This window comes from Carcharodon carcharias, chromosome 14 (genome assembly GCF_017639515.1).
Source record: "Carcharodon carcharias isolate sCarCar2 chromosome 14, sCarCar2.pri, whole genome shotgun sequence".
Taxonomy (NCBI): Eukaryota; Metazoa; Chordata; class Chondrichthyes; order Lamniformes; family Lamnidae; genus Carcharodon; species Carcharodon carcharias.
Genome location: NC_054480.1, coordinates 35,896,946 through 35,913,661, shown reverse-complemented (window position 1 = coordinate 35,913,661; position 16,716 = coordinate 35,896,946). Strand labels below are relative to the sequence as shown.

The following is a 16,716-nucleotide window of genomic DNA, read 5'->3' as shown; positions in this document are numbered from 1 at the left end:
TCAACACTGTCTGAATTACTGATGAAATGTTGCTTTCGTGCAAGGGTGAGTCTGGTGTTCCCTAACTTAGAGTGGAATGTAGAGAAGAACCGGAGTAGTCAGAAAGTAAATCATGATATTCACAGATCAAAAATTTACTGTGGGACAGTCAGTTTTGTGCAAAATTTTGGAACTGGGCCTAGATGGGTTCCTGGTATCATTGGGCAGAATCGTCCCAGATTTGCACTGTGTGGTAGCAAGTGGATAAAACATTGCTGGCCACAATGATGGGTTTTCATGCCATATCATCCCAAACTCACCACAATACTTATGCATTCCCGGGAAACACGCCATTTTCATGGTGGGTGGTCTCTCATTCACCCAACATGCCATCACCTCGCTGCTTCATCATGCTGGGTGCCATATTTAAAGTCCAGAGGCACATATCTCAGTGCTTCCAACCCACGACTACTGCAGGGAAGATGTCCATGAAAGGCAAAAAGACTGCGGCACACATGTTTAATGAAGTGTCACTGGAATACCACTTTGGACACCATGGACGCCCGCCGTGATATCCTCTAACCCCCATTCTGGCCGCAGGACGGGCAGCGGCATTACTAATCCAGCATGACAGACGATGGCAGCAGTGGTCAGTGCCAATGACCTGCAAAAGTGGACAGCCACCGAGTGCCACTACAAGATGAATGGTCTCATTTATCTTGCCAGGGTAACTCACACTTCTCATCACTCTCAACTCACACGCTCACAAACCCATCACATATCCACAGGGATCTCACACCTCAAGGGACAACACCACTAAATCTCACACACACCCTCACATCTCCATCAGGCTTTGGAGCTCACACCCTCATTCCCGTTCATGGCGCCGCCCACCACAAAAACGTTCCATGCAGTGCCATGTGTCTTGCACACACTCTTTCTATCTGTTCCCCTGCAGGAGAGGCTGGCTCACATCAGCAGGGAAAGGTCCCAGACCAGGGTGTGAACTGGCCCACATTAGGTCCCTCACTCACTTTGAGTAGCGTGCCATTGTACTGACTGGCGAGGATGTGGACCCTGCCTGCGGTGACGGTGAAGTCAGTGGTGAACACCCACATGAGGACCCTGCACCACATCATCCCTCCCTCAACACAACTATGATCTCTACTTTGGTTCACAGGGAGATCTTCCAAGCGACTGACACCCTCAGCCAGCCAGTCCCTCAGCTCCATCCATGTCCTCATCTGCAGACAAGAGGACACCTCCTCCAGTGAAGAGCTGGAAATAAGCAGTCCGGAAGCCCTGTCAGAACACTTACCCACACCCTGCACCACGGCAGAGACACCCACCTCGGTGGGACCTAGATCTAGAGCAGGCTCAGTTTCACAATCTGGAGTCCGCAGCAGGAGGACTCAGGTTCAGCCGAGCTGCCCAGCACTCAAGAGGACTGCTGAGGAAGAGGCATCTATGAAGTCCGAGGCGGCTGACAAGTCTCTGGATTCGGCCTTCCATCTCATCATGGAGAGTCATCAGAAGGCAGGGGAACATCACGCAGAGCTCTTGGAAGCCTTCAACAGAGTGGCAAGCAAGTCGGAGGTGTGCAGTTTCCTACTGTCTGATGAAGTGGTGCCCACATATGCATGTATGGAGGTATCCATTGAGAGGATGACAGACACCATGGAGACCTAGTGCAGCAGAACACGGAGATGCGTGCACTCCATCATGGTATCCATGGATGAGTTCCTGGGGTGATAATGCGAGAGGGAAATGGGGCACCTCGACATTCCTCCAGGTGCTCCTTCCCCTCAAGGAGTCAGGCCAGGGTCCCTGGGCATCCAAGGGAGGAGGAGTGACACTAAACGCCCCTGGGTCATTCACTGAGGAATCTCAGAGGCTGTCCTCTTCCTCTGAGTCCACTTTACCCGTGAACCCCCCACAACCTCATCCTTTGTCACCACACAGGGAGTAGTTGGCCTATGAGTGATTCTGGAGGGAAAAATGTGTGTGTGTGTGGCAGGGCCTTTCGGAGCCTCGTGCAAGCACTCTCCCACGCAAGCGGATCCTTCACATTTCACACTCATCTCAATGCTGCCTGCTGGGATTCGCTTTCAGGTGTCCATCTGAGCTGATCTGGACACCCTGCCATCTCCACATCCCTTCTTCCCCCTGGACACACTCCCCTCTCCTTCCCCTCTCCGCACTCCTTCCCCTCTCCGCACTCTTTCCCTTACACCTACCTCCCCAGTTGCCATTTTCTCCCTAGTTACCCCTCCTCCCCTGTTCTCCCTCCCCTTCAATCTCCTCCCTAACATCTTCATTCCCCCCTCCTAACCTCCCCCCGATACCTTCATTCTCCACTCCCAACCTCACCCCTCGACACCTCTTCCTATCCCAGCCGATCCTAGACCTTCATCTCCCGCCCCCTCGACCGTCACTGGTTGTGAGCATCAACTGTGGCTTTCCAACTTCTGTGCGCTGCTTTGCAGCAGAGCCATATCCATGAGAATCCACCCAGCATGCCATGGACATTCCTCCAGTGTGTCGTTGCTGTCGGGTTCCAGCATCTTCTGCTCATCGGATGTCTACAATTTGAGCAAAGCCATGGTGCGTAAGTCCCGATTTCTGCACATCACACTTGTCAAGGTGTGTACTACACTAGCATATTTTCCCACCAACATGGGTGGACCATCCAGTGGGGGGGGGGGATGATTCCAGTGGGCAGGCCTAATAATGATATGCTGATGTATTACAATGAGGTTCCCGATGTCTGATGGTGGAGAATGCAGTCCGCCATCGGCAGACTGAGCGGGCGACCATGAACTGGTTTCACGCCCTCGTGAAACCAACTGCACTAATATGTCCGCTCACACCATGGACACTGGCGGGCATGGAAAATCCTGATCATTGTCTCTGAAACAGGACTTTTATCATACCAAGTGGCAGTTGAAAACCAGATTGTTTGAAAATATGTGGATCATTTACAAAGTAGAGAGACACTTCGATAACCAGTTACTCCACCTGAAAATGATCCCTGAGGTGCAAGATCGACATAGAATAGACATACCTAAAGTCTCTGTTGAAGGAAATAATTCTAAACTGCCATTGTCTAAGGATGTCCCTGATGCAGCAGTTCCTGATTAAGTCAATCCAGTGGAAGAATCAAGTCTACCCGAATCAGAAAACCACCTCAGAGACTTAATCTATAATCGCATGAATTGTGTACATTTGTATATGTTATGGATTAAGATATTCTTGTAAATAAGAGATATAAAACAAAATTAAAGGGGGAGGAATGTGGTGATTGTAAGTAAAACCTTTCATACTGTTTGGGGATCAAGTGACAGTACAGACGAATCAGTCCTAAACACAGGTAAACTTAGCTTCCTAGTTGTGGACCTGGTTTGAGCATGTAGCTCCATCAGGAGCTCTGTAAATGAAGTTTACTGTTTCTAACAAGAAACCTGTCTGGTACACCAAGTATATAACACTAGGTATGACAATAGATCTAGCAGCTGAAAAACTATAAAGGAACTAATTGAATGAACAAATATAGTTTAAAAAAATCAAATTTTTTGTCATATGCTTCAGGGAAATCATGCAATTGTGATAGTCATTGCTTAATATCTTTGGAAATACATTAGAAATGAATAGTGTCGTACTTCTTTGATGAATCAAAATTACAAAACTAGCTGATTAACTTAAACTGTTGTTTCTTCTCGTTTCTTTAACACCTATTGATAGTGCTGGAACAACAGGAGCTGACCCATCATTGGGAAAAGTGGTTAGGAAAAGTTATGCCTCCAGTGGGAGGAGTTAAATTAACATCAGCAGAAAATACTGACACAAAATCTCAAGACTATTTTTTGCTTATACTGTAGCGTATTTTGGCAAAGTTATTATATCTTAAAGGGGCATGAGCTGATTAGGTTTTCAAGTTGACTGTGTGTAGTGACAGGATCACTGCACCTGGCCTAAAAATTTCAAACATTTAAGCAAAAATGACCATAAAAGCAAAACAGATTTCAGAAGTGCCAACTCATTTCTGGTATTCAGTATTGCAAACTTTAGTTCCGGGCAAAGTGAGTAATTTCTGGCTATTTCATAAAACAAGCTGGTTGCTGCTTGGTATTAATCTGAAATTTTGGTGCTGCAGCATCACTTCATGACATCATGAGTTTTTAAATCAGGTCTGTCAACACCAGCTCACTCAATTCCAGTAAAAATGCCAATTATTACAAAGACTGTGCAAAGTCTAAGAATTCATCTCAAAAAGTATAGTAATTAGCAAGACAAAGTGTCACTAAATTAAAGTCAACCAGTAATAAATTCAAAAAGAACAATTTATATTTTTATATAAACAAAATGCTACGGATGCTGGAAATCTGAAGTAAAAATAGAATATGCTGGAAATACTCTATAGGCCTGGCAGCATCTGTGGAGAGAGAAACAGGGATAATGTTTCAGATCTGTGACCTTTCATCAGAACTGCAACAAGTCAGATATGTAACATGTTTAATGAAAGTACAGAGGCAGGGAAAGGGGGGAGGGGAGAAAACGATATAAGATTGGAGATACTAAATGACAAAAGGAATGATTGTGCAACACAGAAGTGGGGTAGTAATGTGATATGGAATCATAGAATGGAATCATAGAACAGTAACAGCAAAGAAGGAGGCTATTCAGTTCATCATATCTGTGCTGGCTCTCTAAAGGAACAATTCACCTAGGACCATTCCCTGCCTTCTCCCTTAGCCCTGCACGTTCTTCCTTTGCAGATAATAATTCAATTCCCTCTTGAGTGCCTTGATTGAAATTTCCTGCACCACACTTTCAGGCAGTGCATTCCAGATCCTAAACACTAACTGCATAAAAAGTTTTTTCTCACGTCACTATTGCTTCTCTTGCCAATTACCTTAAATCTGTGTCCTCTGGTTCTCAATCCTACCACCAATGGGAACAGTTTTTCCCTATCTACTCTGTTCTGCCCCCTCATAATTTTGAATACCCCCATCACCTCTATCAAATCTCCTCTCAACCTTCTCTTCTCCAAGGACAATAGTCCCAGCTTCCCCAATCTATCCATGTAACTGAAGTTCCTCATCCCTGGAACCATTCTTGTGAATCTTTGCTGCGCCCTCTCCAATGCCCTCACATCCTTCCTAAAGTGTGGCGCCCAGAACTGGATGTAATAGTCCAATTGAGGTTGAACCAGTGTTGTATGCAGGTTTAACATAAATTTCCTGCTTTTGTAATCTATGCTGCTATTGATAAAACCCAGGATACCATTTGCTTTATTAACTGAACTCTCGACATGTCCTGAAACCAAAGAGGACATTGTGCAGCTTCTTTCACAGCTCCCTGGTGGTCTAGTGGTTAGGATTCGGCGCTCTCACCGCCGCGGCCCGGGTTCGATTCCCGGTCAGGGAACATTAGTTTTTTGCGTTTTTAAACGTTGGTGTGACAGTCTGACAGTCGGAGAATTTCATTCTTAATCCGGAAGAGAGAAGGAAAAAATTAAAACGTGTTCATATCACAGATGCGTTGTGGGTTTCCCAGAATTATCTCTCTTTGATGCCCAGAATTGATAGGTAACTTTTATCTTTTCTCGCTTCTAACTAATATACACCGGGCACGAGCACGAGCTACAAAATAAAACGATAGATTCAAAGCAACAAACAAAAATTTCATTCCCTGACCGGGAATCGAACCCGGGCCGCGGCGGTGAGAGCGCCGAATCCTAACCACTAGACCACCAGGGAAGTTGCAAACTAACCGTCATTCTATTTACTGGAGGCTGTTTGGCGCGATGCGGTCTGCGCCTCTGACTGGGGCGGGGGGTGGTGGTGGCAAGGGGGGAGGGGGCGGAGCCACCTGAGCTGGGTGTCTATTGGTCGGCTGTTATGATTGACGCCTGGCCAAGCTGGGGAGGCGGGGCCAACCAGGTTTATATAAACGCGGTGGTGCAAACGAGCGCTTCATGAGTCTTATCCAAAGCGTCGGTTTTTTATTGTCGAGAGCGATTTGTGCCGGTTCACAGTTTCAAATGGGTCCTGTCGCCTAGCGTTCACTTTCTTCAGTCATCGCACCTGGGTTCCTGTTTGGTGTTTTTAAAGGTACGTGGTTGGGGTGAAGGGCCCGGTCGGAGGGTGGAGACCGGAGGGGCGCTCTCTGGGCTGGAGCGCCCCCCCCCCCCCCGCCACCCTGCCGTCTCCTAACCGACTGTACCCGGTCCCCTGGGCTCTGGCCGCCGCGGCCTGCGCGACCCAGAGCTCCTGCTTTGTCCTCCCTGTCAGGCTTCTTGCCCACCAGAAGGCCTGTAGGGTGCGGTCCGGCTCCCACTGTTGACCCTGAAGTTGCTCACCTCCCACCTCAGCAACTTTTACTTTTCCAGCCTACTCAGCCTTGCGGTTGACAGCTATGCTATGAACTCAGCTGTTTCACTAATGTTGGTCATGATGTACAGAAAAACTGAGCTGTTGGGTTGTCGTTAAGTTTAGGAAAACACAAATAACTAGGCGGCGATAGTTTGCAGACAGTTTTGAACATAAGGGCGCTGTTAATGTAACAGTGACTCCCCTAAAATAGGTGACACTCTAATAATGTTATGCTCTGAATGATGTTTAGCAGTCTCTAGGGCTCATAGGATGCTACTTGGGCCAAGAATCTGTTTATAACTTGCAGACTCTTAACAGAAACTGCTTAAGCCTGCCAAAATTTGCAGCTGAACAGATATCCAGTAGCTTGAATAAGGTCTGTCTTTCCATACTTCGATGGAACTTTGTTTTTGTAAAATTGTTTCCTGGATCAGGATTAATCCTGAATGCCATTTTCTCCTTCCTTTCTCCAAATAAATTATTATAAAATCTCAACCAACATTCAGTTACTGAATAACTTTTCATGATTTTTAGCAATTCCTTTGGTACTAATTGTGGATAGCTTGGGTTATTGACTGGGTGTGACATTTGGCTGTTAAGCAAGTCTGCCATTTTAAGGCAACTAATCAGGTATAGATGGGAGAAGGGGTATCAATAGCTTTTGACTAGGTTATATTTAGACTGTCAGATACTGATTGAAATTTGGACTAATTTCAGTTCAGTCTGTAAACTTTTCTGTATTTGCAAAATTCTTATGTTAATTGTCTTAAGTGTGCTGAATATTCTCAGACTTTTAGTCTCCTTTTTTATATAAAGACTTAAACCCTGTGACTGGTTTATATGAAAGTCAGTCAGATTTTAGACTAAAATATATTGATCCCTTGGTAAAAAGGCTTTATTTAATAAAGGTGATCTGCAGCATGGTCTAGTATGTGACCAATTGGGCTGGGCACTTTACACTAGAATGGCAACCTGTTGAAAAACCACCTGGGTTTACTGTTAGAATGCTAATCTGTCAACCTAAAAATACTTTTTGTTTCTTATTGCTATTTCAGGGTTACCATCCAGATACTAGTTTGAAAGATTACAATGGCATCCATTCCTTCAACTGGCTCCCTTGCAGCAACCCATGACTATTACAGGAGTAAGTAATTCCACTGGAAAAATGAGCCTTTTTTGTGGTTGGAGTAGGAGGGGGAACTATTAAATTACAGATAGCTGATTGGTAGGTTGCAATTTGGGCTTATGTCCAACAGAAGCAGCTGTAAGCATGATGAGTAACAACTTGCAATAAATTCATAGCAATGATTTTTTCTTTTCAGTGAGTTTACTAAATTTGATAACTGTTTTCTGAACTGTTTCTATAAACAGCAAGGAGAAAATACTTTTAATACTGTTAATATCCAGCAGGATTGAATCTATAGTTCAAAATTTTTTGATTCAGCGGTTGTCTGAGTAGATTACAAGCATAATCTGTGGCCCATGAGAATTTTATTTTTTAATTAGCCTATTACTGTTATTGATAACTGGTATATTCCATAATTTCTAAGATAGTGGAACGCTCCTTTTAAGGGAAAGTGATTTCTGAAAGTCTTGTTTTGTTTAACCCTGCAAAAAAAAAACATCGCCCTCAAGAATGTGTGTAAATATTAACCAATGTAATTTTTCAATTGAAATTTATTTGCTGTTTTAACAGGTCCTGTACATAACTTTGTTCCTTTTCTGCTGGCCTGCTAAATGGGCTAACAACTTTTAAAAATAATTAAGAATTTTGTATGCACATGATTTCAATTCACTAATTATAGTTGGTATACTACACATGAAAATTAACTTTGCTAACAAGCAAGCACTGTAACTTTATCCCTAAAGTTGAAAGCTGTATTTCTAAAACATGGCTCTGAATCAGAGGCCCCTCAGTCCCCAGAAGGTCCAGGGCTGGGGAAATCCTGAAGGGCTTTTACTCTTGCATTGTTATCTGACTTTTCCATAGTTTCTGTATTAGCTTGTATTTGTAGTATTTGATACTCATGGGAATTGTTCCTTTTTTGAGTAGGGTGATGCCTTTCAGCATTCAGGAAATGGTACATGTTTGTCAAGGCAAACTTAAACTATGTTCTAAACATGCTAGGTAGGCTGGGAATTGAATTCCAGAAGCTTACATTAGTTCTACAAACTATTATGATAATTAAAATACAAATCTCTTATGCCAGGGCGCCTTGGTTCTGCTTCCAGTAATAGTTCATGTGGCAGCTCTGAACACATTGGAGAAGTGATTCCACACCATCCAGGTAAGGGGATTTCTACTAAATAATTGCATAATGAAGTGTGTATGCCCTTGTCCTTGCAACACATCTCCTCTTGGATTCCACTCAAACCATTTGCAGATAATTTAAGTTATGCTACCAATAGCCCAAATTGCTTTTATCTAACTAGTTGGTCTTGTGGTGTTGATCAGATTTCATAAAATTTAGCCTTTAAGTACTTCAGGTGATTATTGAATCACAATGTAATCTGGTCACTTTTAGTCACATTTTATCAACTGTTATATTGAATTAGTATTTGTAGTGAATGAAAAGTTGGGATACATTGGCTGGAGCATAGGAGTTTTTAGCAAATTGGGCTGTGCTTCAGGGAATTACAGAACTGAGGCTATGGTCCCACCACAGACAGCAAGCTCCATTGTAGAAATGGGCAATAATAATAACGTGACCAGTTTGCAGTCAAGTGCAGGGAGAGATGTAGTTATATTGGGTTGTTTACATTGGCTTGCATGTCCTGTTCATCACCAAGACACAGCATCCATGGTTAAATTAACCAGTGCCAATTGGGGTGGGGTGGGGGGTGGGGTTCAGTATTATTGTAACTTGTGCTGCATTAATTATCTCTCAACCTGCACATCTAGAAGTTTGGTCCTGAAATGGTCAGTGCTCATTTACCTTGAACCTAATTGAGTCCATGCCATGGAAGCAAGTTATTGTCAAGTCTTAAAACTTATGTAGCATGTACTGTTGCTATCAAGAAAATAAAGTTTGAAACTAGTGTTTAATTTAGTTGTCACACAACCATACTTTCCTTTATACATGGCAGAGCTTTCAACAAAGCCTGTGCTTTTGGACATGTTTTGTTTGGCCTATATCAGAACACAGCAGATATCATTAGTTGCTAATTTCATGTTTACAGGATTACCAAAGTCTACAGCGGGCCAATGGTGGATCAGTTTTTTCTTTGGGAAAACTCAGAACCACCCAGTAATGACAACCCTGTCGGAGTCCTCAGAGAGGTAAGATATATCTGTACAATATAATCAATAATAATGGAAGGTGGTAAAGTAGACACTAATTGTGTAATGAAGAATGACATCCTATCATTTTCTTTCAAAGGTATGTCAAGTGTGTATAATAAATGCTGCAATAATTTTCTTTGTCTTTCCAGTGGCAAGATAAACTGTATCCTGCCTCAAATGGTGAGGAAACGACATGCCAGTGAGCCCAGCAAACCAACATCTTAATGATTTGGCTTCAACTTCTGAAGAAGACGCTAGGAATTTCAGGCGTTCCAAAATATTAATGTTTAAAAATAAAGGCTGCTTTCAGTTTCTAATACTTTTTTTAATAAAAATTATATTCCTTGTTTTTTTCCATGTAATCAGTGGGAATTGTTAAGTGTTTGGCATACTTGAACATCTAAATAAATGAAATACTTTAGCAGCCCATCTGTCCGGGTTTACATTCACTTTTTTCTTTTGCTGGCTGACCTTGCCAGCCAGACAAAATCAGTAAGTTCTAGATGGATATCACATTCATAGACATGCAGTTAAGGCTTGGCAAGATGATAGAGTAACATGTCGGTAAGCTTCTCAATAACTTGGCAAGTTCTAAAATCATAACTGCTAATCAATGACAGATTACTTTTAAAGTGAAATTAAAATTTGGTAAGATGTAAAGATATGCAAGTGATCTGGAAGTTAGTCTTAAAACTGCCAGTGTGGTGAAGGGGTAGAGCAAGCATACATGTGAAAGATGACTCCATGTCTTCAGATAATGCCTAGAAATTCCAAGTGCCTATTAATTATAACACCCTGATCATCCAGTGCAAATGGTGAGGTCCAAAGAGCCCTATTTGACCTCTGACCTACAGTGCTGCAGGAGAACCTTGAACATGAGTGGTACAAGATTGGGCTGCTGCTATTGCTGCAGTATCCCATAGATAGATGATAGCCTAATGCACCTTGATCAAAATAATGTGTTAATTATGACTTTGATTAAGGCTGTTTTGGTGCTGTGTTCTCAAAGGATATGGGGCTAGATCATGGGAAGTCAAGAAGATTTAGCTTGGGCAAGGAACAATGAGGCAGTTGACCAGATTGTATCATGACCAAAAAATCTGTAATAGGAAAGTGAGTCTTCCAAGTGTTAGGTTATAGCTTTACATTACCTTGGATTGTGCACTATCATATGGTGGAAATGGCTTATAATGGGGTACCTGGTTTGGTGCTTGAGTGGAGAAATGATTTGCCTCCCACATAGCTATTTGGCGATTGGATGTTCCATGATCGGAGACTGGTGGCTGCAATTGCACTTTGGCTAGTCCCTCATCTTCCATTTCAAGAATGTAGCTATCTTCTGTTTCAATCTGCACAGGGAATGAATTGAGTGCTGTCCACTGTCATTGAGAAAGGTGGAAGCTAGGAACTTCTGCTGTTCAGTCAATGTTAAGGTGTTGGTCCTTTGCCTGTATCCCACAGTTCTAGATAGTGACTTGATACCAGCAATGTTCCTTTTAACTTCCTTTTGCTGCGCGCAGCCCGTTTGTTACACTGCAATCTCTTTAAGATTCTTGTACGTGTGCACTTTAAAGGGACCACTGCTTATACACAGCCTGTTTGTCTCTGCTGCACCACTTTCCTGATTGTTGCACACTTGTGCAGCTTAAGAGGGTATATTGAATACCAGATACATAAATATTTAACTGCTGTCTCCCAGAATAGCTGATACAATTTTAAGTGCGTTTATGGTGGGTTTTTCAATTCATTTTGAACTGCAAGACCAGCATTGCTCCTGATTTTTCCATCTCACTGAGTGCAATGCCTGCCATTTGTGAAAAGGTCAATGTGAGATAGCACCAGAAGCCGCTCAGTTGGAGAAGGCTCAAGAATTCTTGATTACCCTCAGCAATGTTTAGCCACAAGTCCATAATCTGTATGTTGGCTGCAGGATCATGAGGCAGAGTAGTATTCTGCAGTAGTGTAGACTAGGGCCACTGTGGTGTAGAGTGTTCTGGTTGAGTTTCTCCATGATTTCTCCATGCAATGGTTTCTTGGCAACTGTTTGAGACTCAACCAGATTGTTTGCAACATTGATGTCATACTTGACCCTAAGTTGAGCTTCCAACCATGTATTCGCATAATCACTAAGACCATCTATTTCCACCTCTGTAGCATTGCCCGACTTTGCCCCTGTTTTAGCTCATCTGCTACCGAAATCTCATTCATAACTTTGTTATCTCCTGAGAGTTTCTGGACCAGGTTCACTCTGACTTTTACTTTGTTTATAATTAGACTGGGGTGTAAAATGTTGAATAAATGTGAGTCAGTCATTTTACATTGTCTACTACTATACATGACTAAAAAACATTTTGCATGTCAGTTTAGCTCAGTAAATGAATCTGTTTCCTGTAAGAAAGATAGAAACTCAGGCTCTAACTAGGGTAAAGATAATCACCAGCCTCTTCTCCAGTTGTCTTAAACCCCTCTCACTTCATCAATCAATGCAAGGAGCTAATGGACTTTTTTGTCACCAGGCTTGATCACCCAATCAGCTGCCCCTGCCACATCCCCCCCTTTTAATAGCCCACTGCGCCCAGCTTCAAGCTCCACCTGCCCTAGCTCTGAACTTACATCTTTCTCTAGTTTCTCTTCTGTCTCCCCTCATGTCTCCAAAATGTCCATTTAAACCACCTCCTGCTCCCTTGGCCCTATTCCTACTAAACTGCTGACTGCCTAATTTCTCATCCTGGTCACCATATTAGCCGATATTGTTGACCATTGTCTCTCTTCGCATTGTAATCCTTAAATCTGCTGTCATCATCCCTTGCTCAAAAGTATCCGTTGACCCCACTGTGCTTCCAAACTGCTGTTCTATCTCCAACCTCCCTTACCTCAAACACTTGAATGTGTTGTCTCCCAAACCTGTGCCCATCTTTCCTGGAAATCCATGTTTGATTCTCTTCAATCAGTCTTCCACCCCTGCACAGTACTGAAATGGCTCTTATCAAAGTCACAAATTATGTTCTATGTGATTGTGACAAAGGTGAACTTTTCTTCTTTGTCCTTCTTGACCTGTGTGCATCCTTTGATGTGGTTGATCACACCATCCTCCTCCAATGTTCCTTTATCATCATTCAGTGGGGTGGAACTGCTTTTGACTGGTGCCATTTTTATCTATCTAATCATATCCAAAGTTCTTTTTTATTCGTTCACGGGATGTGGACTTTGCTGGCTAGGCCAGCATTTATTGCCTATCCCTAGTTGCTTTTGAGAAGGTGGTGGTGAGCTGCCGTCTTGAACCACTGTAGTCCATGTAGGTTCTGTAGGTACACCAACAGTGCTGTTAGGGAGAGAGTTCCAAGATTTGCAATGGTTTCTTGGCAACTGTTTGAGACTCAACCAGATTGTTTGCAACATTGATGTCATACTTGACCCTAAGTTGAGCTTCCAACCATGTATTCGCATAATCACTAAGACCATCTATTTCCACCTCTGTAGCATTGCCCGACTTTGCCCCTGTTTTAGCTCATCTGCTACCGAAATCTCATTCATAACTTTGTTATCTCTAGACTCGATTATTCCAGCATACCCTTGGCTGATCTCCCACATTCTGCTCCCTGTAAACTTGAAGTCGTCGAAAACTCTGCTGCCCACGTCTGGATTTGCATCAAGTCCAGTTCCCCTATCACCCCTGTGCTCACTGAGCTACACTGACTCCCGGTCAAGCATCATCTTGATTTTGAAAATTCTCATCCTCATTTTCAAATCCTTCCATAGACTTGCTTCTCCCTATTTCTAATCACCTTTAGCCTCACCATAAGACATAGGAGCAGAAATTAGGCCATTCGGCCCATTGAGTCTGCCCCACCATTCAATCTTGGCTGATAAGTTTCTCAACCCCATTCTCCCGCCTTCTCCCCGTAACCTTTGATTCCCTTACCAATCAAGAACCTATCTATCTCAGTCTTAAATACACTCAATGACCTGGGCTCCACAGCTTTCTGTGGCAATGAATTCCATAGATTCACCACTCTCTGGCTAAAGAAGTTTCTCCTCATCTCTGTTCTAAAAGGTCTTCCCTTTACTCTGAGGCTGTGCCCTCGGGTCCTAGTCTATAAAACTACTAATGGGAACATCTTCCTCACGTCCACTCTATCCAGGCCTTTCAGTATTCTGTAAGTTTCAATCAGATCCCCCCCTCATCCTTCTAAACTCCATCGAGTATAGACCTAGAGTCCTCAAACCTTCCTCATATGTTAAGCCTTTCATTCCTGGGATCATTCTCGTGAACCTCCTCTGGACCCTCTCCAGGGCCAGCACATCCTTCCTGAGATACGGGGCCCAAAATTGCTCACAATATTCTAAATGTGGTCTGACCAGAGCCTTATAAAGCCTCAGCAGCACATCCCTGCTTTTATATTCTAGTCCTCTCGAAATAAATGCCAACATTGCATTTGCCTTCCTAACTACCGACTTAACCTGCAAGTTAACCTTAAGAGAATCCTGGACTAGAACTCCCAAGTCCCTTTGCACTCCAAATTTCTGAATTCTCTCCCCATTTAGAAAATAGTCTATGCCTCTATTCTTCCTACCAAAGTGCATGACCTCACACTTGCCCACATTGTATTCTATCTGCCACTTCTTTGCCCATTCTCCTAACCTGTCCAAATCCTTCTGCAGTCTCCCTGCCTCCTCAATACTACCTGTCCCTCCACCTATCTTTGTATCATCTGCAAACTTAGCCAGGATGCCCTCAGTTCCTTCATCTAGATCATTAATGTACAAAGTGAAAAGTTGTGGTCCCAACACTGACCCCTGCGGAACTCCACTAGTCACCGGCCGCCATCCTGAGAAGGACCCCCTTATCCCCACTCTCTGCCTCCTGCCAGACAGCCAATCTTCTATCCACGCTAGTACCTTGTCTCTAACACTGAGCAGCCTCCTGTGCGGCACCTTGTCAAAGGCCTTCTGGAAGTCCAAGTAGATAACATCCATTGGCTCTCTTTTGTCTAACCTACTCGTTACCTCCTCAAAGAATTCTAACAGATTTGTCAGGCATGACCTCCCCTTGATGAAACCATGCTGACTTTGCCTGATTTTACCACGCACTTCCAAGTATTCTGAAATCTCATCCTTAATAATGGACTCTAAAATCTTACCAACAACCGAGGTCAGGCTAATCGGCCTGTAATTTCCTGTCTTTTGCTTCACTCCCTTCTTAAACAGGAGGGTTACATTAGCAATTTTCCAGTCCTATGGGATCCTCCCTGACTCCAGTGATTCCTGAAAGATCACCACTAATGCCTCCACTATCTCTTCAGCTATCTCCTTTAGAACTCTGGGGTGTAATCCATCTGGTCCAGGTGATTTATCCACATTCAGACCTTTCACAACATTCTGATATCTGCATTCATCTAATTCTGGCCTCTTTAGCATTCCCAATTTCAATCGCCCTACCATTGGTGGCCATTCTTTCAGTTGACTAGGTCCTGAGCTCTGAAATTCCCTCTCTCTGTCTCTTTGCCTCTGGATCTTGCTTTTCTTTTTCATGACACTCCTTAAAACCTACCTCTTTGACCAAGCTTTTGATCATCTGACCTAATATCCCCTTAAGTGGCTTGTTGTTACTTTTTTTGTAACACGGTTTTATTATGTAATCGGCATTATGTAAATTTAAGTTGTTTCAAAATGCATCTTAAGTTTGTAGGTCAATGTAACACTGGAGCAGATTGACTTTTGATATGCCCTGCCTGGCGTTAACAGAATGATAATGTCCTCAAAACAGGGTCTGTAGCCTTAGTGTCTTGTTAACAACGTGGCTGCCCAGTGTTTAAAAGGGACCTACTTTTTGAATATGAAAATCAATGATCTATGATGTAATCAAGAACCCAATTGTCATTTTCAGTTGGAATAAGCACTGTGCAGGCTCGGATCAAATCCAGAGGTAATGAAATTGAAGATGCCCAAAGGTAAGTTTAAAATTAGTTTTGTGAGACTCGAAACACTACAAAAATAAGCAAGGTCACTGCAGTCCTGGGATACCTGTTCCTGCAATCCTGAGTTCCGGGGTAGCAGCCAGAGCAGTCTCAATCAAGTGAGCATCAGGGCACCTTTTGGGCACCCTGCAGCTCATATAGTCCAATGCAAAGTCTCCTTATTTTGAATGTGGTTAACTTGCTGGCAACAAAGTCTAAATCAACTCTTGGGAGTAGTGCTGCATTGTTTGAAATTGTTTGGTTGTGACATTAAACTGAAACCCCATCTGTCTGTTCAGTCAGTTGTTAAAGATTCCATGGCAGTATTTGAAGGAGAGCATGGAGTCTCCAGCCAAACATTCCAACTTCAAAAAACACAATCACAAACAAATTAACTGCTTGCTGCAGCTGGTGGGATCTTTCTGTACACAAAATTACTTTTGTATTTACCCACAGAACCAAAATGTACAGTGTGTTTCATTCCTTGCGAAGCTTTTTCAGAAGTTTTGTAGACATGATAAGCTGTTATATAAACAAACTTTTGTCAACTTAAATGAATCTATTCCATGATTTGTGGATTAAGGAAATCACACAATACTAACATGTTTCTGTTTAAATTTTGTCAAAAGATCCATATTCTAAAATATATGTCTATACACAGTATTGCTTATCAACTGAAATACCACATGACTTGTTTTAATATAATGGAATTATTTACTCTGGTCTGAATATCTTAATCAAATATGTTTTCTGCTTAGTGCAAAATCTTCTGTTAATATGTTCACAGGAGAACTGTTGATTCTGTTTGGAAATTAAGACTAAGGTTACCTCAATGCAATATCTTGGTTTACTACAGGAATACTGGATACTGAATCCTCAATTGTATTTTGATAAAATTCCAAATGGCTCATTTGTCCTACAGCTCTGAGTCTGCAGCTTTTGTAATGCTCAGATCCTTTGTACTTCAATTATTTGGTAAAATGGATGCCTAGCATGAGTGGCTCAATGGTGGAGGACTTGCTAAATGATTTGTTCTAAGAAGTTTACATTATGTTATTGTGACAGCTATATTTATTATTTTAAGTGATCATTCTATTTTTGTGAGCCCAGTGTCTTAACTTTT

At 42.7% G+C, this 16,716-nt stretch overlaps 1 protein-coding gene and 2 non-coding genes across 3 annotated transcripts; 2 read left to right on the top strand and 1 right to left on the bottom strand.

Annotated features, from left to right (window-relative positions):
- Positions 1 to 5,334: 5,334 nt before the first annotated feature.
- Positions 5,335 to 5,406, top strand: trnae-cuc. The gene has a single exon. It is a non-coding gene; the product is annotated as a tRNA-Glu (tRNA).
- A 260-nt stretch (positions 5,407 to 5,666) lies between these two features.
- Positions 5,667 to 5,738, bottom strand: trnae-cuc. Its single transcript has one exon. It is a non-coding gene; the product is annotated as a tRNA-Glu (tRNA).
- Positions 5,739 to 5,908: 170 nt separating this feature from the next.
- ppdpfb (pancreatic progenitor cell differentiation and proliferation factor b) lies at positions 5,909 to 10,063 on the top strand. Its single transcript, XM_041203829.1, has 5 exons — positions 5,909 to 6,092; positions 7,409 to 7,497; positions 8,564 to 8,641; positions 9,534 to 9,633; positions 9,786 to 10,063. The coding sequence occupies exons 2-5, from the start codon at positions 7,443 to 7,445 to the stop codon at positions 9,859 to 9,861; spliced, it is 309 nt and encodes a 102-aa protein (XP_041059763.1). The 5' UTR covers positions 5,909 to 6,092; positions 7,409 to 7,442; the 3' UTR covers positions 9,862 to 10,063.
- The last annotated feature ends 6,653 nt before the right edge of the window (positions 10,064 to 16,716 follow it).

Excerpts from the sequence above, each read along its gene's own strand:
- ppdpfb (XM_041203829.1), top strand. The coding sequence starts at position 7,443 with ATGGCATCCATTCCTTCAACTGGCTCCCTTGCAGCAACCCATGACTAT. Across the intron at positions 7,498-8,563 it reads AACCCATGACTATTACAGGA|GGCGCCTTGGTTCTGCTTCC; the intron begins GTAAGTAATTCC and ends CTCTTATGCCAG. Across the intron at positions 8,642-9,533 it reads AGTGATTCCACACCATCCAG|GATTACCAAAGTCTACAGCG; the intron begins GTAAGGGGATTT and ends TCATGTTTACAG.